This window comes from Lygodium microphyllum, chromosome 5 (assembly GCF_053477565.2).
Source record: "Lygodium microphyllum isolate KBCC chromosome 5, Lygodium_microphyllum_v1.1.10, whole genome shotgun sequence".
NCBI classification, from domain to species: domain Eukaryota; kingdom Viridiplantae; phylum Streptophyta; class Polypodiopsida; order Schizaeales; family Lygodiaceae; genus Lygodium; species Lygodium microphyllum.
This window is the reverse complement of record NC_141139.1, coordinates 88,663,544-88,669,543: the sequence shown is the minus strand read 5'-3', so window position 1 is coordinate 88,669,543 and position 6,000 is coordinate 88,663,544. Positions and strand designations below refer to the sequence as shown.

Here is a 6,000-nt window from a genome sequence, read left to right as displayed (position 1 = left end):
CCCTTTCATGTGTGTAAGAAGGGCAACTGTGTGTGACAAATAATAAGACTAAGGAGTCACTAATGCATGTGCTTGACAACACTCACAACCCTTTATAGCTCCAAACCCAAATGCTTGTTATTTACCTTTGATGACAACTTATATAAATCGCCACTTGGTTTCACATATTAAAAAAAAAAGAAATACATAAGGCAACCAAACGTAACATGTCAAGGGCGGTTACACATTGCTAGCACCCCCAACCACCCTTTTCAAAAAATAGGTGAAGGGGAGACTTCGGTTTTAGATGCCGAAGCGCTTCCTTCTTGATAACAAATGTGGTGTGGCCTAGTGGTTATGGCCCCTTGCTCTTATTGTTGGCAAGGGGTTCAAGTCTGATTGATTTCAAGGTTACTTTGATGATGCCATTGGTTTTTTGCCATGGATGGGGTGGTGTAGGTTGCCATGGATTGAATTCAAAGTTACTTTGATGTGGCCATTGGGTTTTTGCCATCGATGAGGTGGGGTAGGTTGCCATGGAGTGAATTCAACGTTACTTTGATGTGGCCATTGGGTTTTAGCCATCGATGGGGTGGGGTAGGTTGCCCGCCCTAAACAATTTGCTCTGAATTCAAAGGTTAGTTTTTGGATGTGGGCTTTGGTTTTCTGGTCTTGGGTAGGGTGGGGGGAGGTTGCTTGCCCTAAATAATCCACAACTTGAAGAATACTACAATCCAAATTATACGCTGCCACGTAGCTGCACGCCCCTTCATTTGGCTGCCGCGTAGATACACTATCTACGCCCCTTCATTTTACCGAACTAATTCACGCTCTAGCGTTCAGAGAAACAGGATTCCTATGTTGTAGGTAATATTCGATATTTTATTATTGCTTTTCTTAACGTGCAAGTTATTTAGCTACGTGATTTGCAAATTTGGAATTTTGACCAACAAGCACCACCTTGTTCTGGTTCGAGTAATGTTGGCAGGCGGGTTTACGATAGGCATATACTTGTTTGCAAAAGAGGCTCATCAATGGATGGCAAGTGCCCCCTGGGGATATTGATGAAGCTCCTACCACCACCATATCCAGCCGGCAAGATTACCAAGACGCACAAGTCAAAAAAGCAGAACGATGACACGAGTGTTCAAATCATATTCAGGAACGGTAATGTGATCAGTATTGCCATCGTCATCAACAATCAGCCATGAATCCGTTGTAAGGCTTCCTTTTGCAAAGAAAAAGAAGAAAAATGATCATCATGGCGCATTTGCGAAGGATTGCAGCTAATGGCTATGCCTGCCTAGAGAGTGCGGCTTCGTGATTAGGAAAGGTTGATTACGAGCACATCGCAGGCTTCTTATGGAAGGAAAAGACGGTTATATGAGCGGACCGGCGCTGGCTTCTGACAGATAGTGACTGTGTTATGATCAAAAAGCAGAAGAGAACCACTGATCAGTTGCACTTGCAGGCATTTCGCACCAAGAGGAGGAGGCGGCCGCCATTGAAGCTGCATTCCGCTGATGAGAGGCATGATGAAAGATAGAGATTGATCAGCTGCACTTCGTATATTGCACCAAGGAAAAAGGAGGAGCCACCGAAGTAGCACTCTCCTTCTCTTTCCCGATGACAGACATGATCAAAGATACAGACTGGAAAGTTCATCGTTGATCATAGTTATCACAGCTAGACTCACTCCAAAACACGCATTTATACACCAATATAGCTTTGTCCATCTCAGGAGAGGATTAAGAATCAGGCAACAGCACACTCAGATATATACCGAAGGCAACTTCACGCAAGGCTTGCGTGATGCTGATGCTTCTGTAGCTAAGCAACCATTCGTTTTCCTCTCCTTCTCGAGAAGCAGTTTTGAGGTGCAGGAATCAGGGGGTTGGCGCAAACAGCTGTGCTTCCTTGCTTCAAAGAAAATGTCCTTTGCCTGCTCCCTTGCTGCCCGCAGTTTTTCGCGTGCCTTGAATACTCCCTAACTTCGATTCTGGTGCACAAAAGGATACTGCTGGCCAGCCTCTCCGACATATCCCTCTCTCGCTTGCGGGCGAGACCGAGTAGCTGAAGCGAATGCCGAGAAGATTGACAATGCAGCCAACAAGCAATCGATTCTTTCTCATGATTCTTCCGTGCGCTGTGTTCATGACAGTCTTCCCTTTCAGCACACTACAGGCGATGACCAATCACGCAGACGGTAATCAACTGTCTATTCTCTATCTCCTTCTAAATCAAAACATACACGACTTCTCGAGCGAACTGCCGATTCCTGCGTGTTGGCGACTCTGAGATAAAGCTTTGTTGTTTTCTATCTCATCAGTTTCAGCGCTTCAAAATCTCTATACAAGCCTAAATTCTTCGAAGAGATTAACGGGATGGAGCTCCAATGGCACAGATCCTTGCGATAACTCGTGGAGAGGTGTCTATTGCCAGGGACAGTCAGTCACAGAAATGTATGTCGTTCTTGAGACAATTAATGAGAGCAAGCAGTTACGATCCCAAATTCACCATTAACAAGACTTTAACAAGACTTTGCGTTTGAATCCAGTCACCTGTCAGGCCTCTCTCTTGTAGGAGACCTTGGCTACCAACTTGACCAGCTTACATCCTTAAAATTCTTGTACGTGAGCTGTTGACTGGATTGTGTAGCATCTCGCGATGAGTTTGTTGTCATGAATTTCTGATATCATTTTGTTGAAGACAGGGATCTCAGCAACAATCACGTTTCTGGAAGTTTACCTTACCAGCTTCCACCAAATCTGGAGCATCTGTGAGTGCTGATCACTGCTTCTGATAGGTCTGCAGATCAATTTTCGATGCATCTAATTAGATATGCTAAATCGATTGAATCAGGAACATTGCAAATAACAATTTATCAGGAATGGACGCTCTGCCATATTCATTTACAGGAATGAGCCAGCTGACCTATCTGTAAGTGATGTTCTTCGTTAAAGTTTAGCCCATTGGAATGGTAATTAAAACAAAAAAACAATGTGTCTTCCCTGCAGGAACATAAGTAAGAACAACTTTTCTGGGCCCCTTAGCGACGTATTTTGGCATCTACAGAATCTTACAACATTGTAAGTTTTCCAACAAGTTTTCTCACCATAACTGAAGAAACTTAGAGTTACAGAGTGTACCGGGCTGATAAAACGATAATGATGCATGGATTTCAGTTATTTTTAGCTCTTGACTTCTGTGACGAAGCCATGGCAAAAGATTTAAGACATCCGTGTGAAATTTAAATTTGCCTCCTCGAACTTTCGAGTCATGTAACTCTCACAAGTAGCCAAATGTTCAGCACTCGAGAAATGCATGATGCTCATTCCAGCCCTGAAAATAGACGAAAAGTGCAAAATCTCATTTCTCTTAGCTTAAGAACTCACTCGCCTATCCGAAATCACATCAGTTATCTTTTTGCTCTCCCAATGCTTATTATATGCAACTTAGATGCATTGACTCTAAACTACCATTGATTTTTTTCGGTGATTCTTCGAATAAGTAGCTATTTATTTAAGTTTCTCACAAGAGTTTGACATGATGAAGTTTCTGCCTCTATTTGAAAGATCCCATCATCTCTTAGCAAGATGCATACGGTGTTTGACCGGTGTTGAAGAAAAAAACTATTTTGCACCCCTTCAAAGTCGTCTCATAACTTCCACGGTATGCTTGGTTCCCAATCTGCGGAACCTTCGTTTAGGCCCAATTCGTTTGACTACAGTGCATTAAGATGTACAACAAAGGCCGAAGTTGGGCAGCATCTAGTCTAACCATGTTTTCCTCAAAGGCCTTGTCTTCGTACTGAAACCCAAATTTTCCACTGCATGATTAAAATAGTAAACATGTCACAACCTAAATCACATATAAGCGATATTAGCACTTAAAAACTTTAAGCTGAAGATGCTTGTTATATGCATTCAAGCATGACTGTGCTGCTTCTTGGTATGGGATTTATCCGGCTTGGAGCTACATAATGTTTGCAGAGCCTTTATAATGTTGAACTTTTAGAATGCATGCGCCAAAGATATGTCTTTCAAATAATATTTAAGTTATTAAAAGAAACATCACAAGAGAGCTGCATTAAGTAACTAATCCGTAAAGTCATTTAAATGCAAGTGGGAGAGTGGGTTGGGGGGCTGGATTCCAGTGAGCACATAACATGCTACCAAATTATATTAATATGTTCCATGCAAATTCCAGTGAACACAGAATATGCTACTACAACATAATCTGTTCCATATAAAGAACGTTGTGTCAAGATTGTGCATGTCAACCATTTGCTCAAGAACTGACAGATGGAAAGCACAATAGAAATCTGTTTTGTAGTTTGGAAGTGGCAGATTAGTCTACAATCCACAATATGAATTAAATATTACGTCTAACATTATGAAAAGCTCCACAATAAGCTATAGGTGCCTAATTTTGGAGGAAGTGTACTTAAGACTTACCACTTCTTTGGTTCTTAATGCAGGGATGTTTCTTTCAATAACTTTACAGGCAAACTACCCCTGTCATTGTCCAACTTATCAAACATTGCAACATTGTACGTAAGTGGACAACTGAGTTGTTTCCTTTGCCTATGTATCTCATTTTAGCTAGACTACTTTTCTTAATAAATTGCATTGCAGACATATACAGAACAATCTATTCACAGGGAACCTGAATCTTTTGGCCAACCTGCCTCTTAAGGATCTGTGAGTCCCTCATAGACTTATCTGTCATTTGAATTTCTGTGGATTTTGATTGGCACATAGTACTTTGTTTTACAACCAACTTGGTGGCTTCTTATCCCAAACTTAAGGAATAACTGTAATCTAACCACAATTTTGTAGTTTGTCCTCAAATTCAGTAATGGACAATCCCAAGTTCATTGGAGCAGACATTAGCTCTGTTCTTTGGGACTAGACAGTTGTGTGTGCGTAAGGATAAGAGTTTTAGAGATTAATGTGTCGCTCTATTATTCAGGAGCCAACCCATACTTACAACCTGATATTTGTGCTTGTGAGTCCTCAGAAATGTGGAGAACAATCGTTTTACTGGATGGATTCCACCTACTTTCAGTTTAATTCCAAAATTGAAGTAAGTTGAGAGTTAGAGAACCCTTACAATGAAGTTGGTCTATTTGGCATTGTTTACGCAGTTCATCTTTTGTCTGCCTAGCAGGGTTGGTGGCAACAATTTCAGCACATCTCCAGCTCCTCCCCCTCCTCCATATGTACCTCCACCACCTTTTCAAGCACAAAAGAACAACACTGAATCTTCATCTATGAATTCCAACCAACAACCCAGCATAGCAAGTAATCGCACAGTTAATGATGCTACACACAAAGTTTTGCAGAAGGGAGCAATTGCTGGGATCACTATTGCAGGTGTCTTAGCCATCAGCGGTGCTGCATTTATTGTTATAGCTTTCTGCATTAAACCACATACTGGCATTCCTGAGGAAGAAAAAGAACAGGTTGCAGTGCAAACTATTGCTTCCTCCCTTGTGAGAGGTAATCAAGAAATTGTACGCTATCATAACAAATGGACGAATTTGACCACAATTCATTCAGTGATTTTCTCCTAAGTGTTTATTAGTAGATTTCTGTTCTTCAGTAAAACAAATTAGAATTCTAAATTCTATTCACTACCATGAGTCTTAAACTCAAAGGGATAAGAAATGATCATGTGACATGAAGCTCTTGTACAGCCCTGAAACAAAATTCTAGATAAATTATTAAAAAAGAAATATTGAGAGTTTGAGCAAGACAACTAGCTCAGCAAGTTATATAAAGGGGAATCATGGGCAGGGCCGTTCTTTATCCCTCTTTTCCACATCTTCACCGATTGCCATCATCACCAGCTTGCTTTGTTTGTTGTCCAGCCACATCGTGCCAGCCTGCTGGTCCAGCATCATCACTTGCTGCTATGCTGATGTCATCATACCATCCTGGCAACAATCTCAGCTTGATAGTGGCAGACCTAGTGCCTTCATTTCAGCTGCTTCCCTGCCATATAGGCTTCATGCAT

At 41.5% G+C, this 6,000-nt stretch overlaps 1 protein-coding gene and 1 long non-coding RNA gene across 4 annotated transcripts in view; one reads left to right on the top strand and one right to left on the bottom strand.

Annotated features, from left to right (window-relative positions):
• The first annotated feature begins 1,010 nt into the window (after positions 1 to 1,010).
• Positions 1,011 to 6,000, top strand: part of LOC148036109 (protein STRUBBELIG-RECEPTOR FAMILY 8-like) — a 68,943-nt gene continuing 63,953 nt past the window's right edge. For both annotated transcript variants that reach the window (XR_015690899.1, XM_087678099.1), the window contains exons 1-10: positions 1,011 to 2,185; positions 2,309 to 2,441; positions 2,537 to 2,608; positions 2,693 to 2,758; positions 2,842 to 2,919; positions 2,997 to 3,068; positions 4,460 to 4,531; positions 4,617 to 4,682; positions 5,002 to 5,067; positions 5,152 to 5,483. Coding sequence is in view for 1 of the 2 variants with exons in the window: in XM_087678099.1 (XP_087534225.1) it covers positions 2,062 to 2,185; positions 2,309 to 2,441; positions 2,537 to 2,608; positions 2,693 to 2,758; positions 2,842 to 2,919; positions 2,997 to 3,068; positions 4,460 to 4,531; positions 4,617 to 4,682; positions 5,002 to 5,067; positions 5,152 to 5,483 (1,081 nt within the window). In the remaining variant the exon portion in view is untranslated. The remainder of the gene's footprint in view (positions 2,186 to 2,308; positions 2,442 to 2,536; positions 2,609 to 2,692; positions 2,759 to 2,841; positions 2,920 to 2,996; positions 3,069 to 4,459; positions 4,532 to 4,616; positions 4,683 to 5,001; positions 5,068 to 5,151; positions 5,484 to 6,000) is intronic.
• Positions 2,464 to 5,214, bottom strand: LOC148036110 (uncharacterized). 2 transcript variants are annotated; one of them, XR_015690901.1, is made up of 4 exons: positions 5,095 to 5,214; positions 3,515 to 3,808; positions 3,129 to 3,321; positions 2,464 to 2,787 (listed from the first exon to the last, which is right to left on the bottom strand). It is a non-coding gene; the product is annotated as an uncharacterized LOC148036110 (long non-coding RNA). The 2 variants fall into 2 exon arrangements; XR_015690900.1 differs by lacking the exon at positions 2,464 to 2,787 and having other exon boundaries at positions 2,849 to 3,321.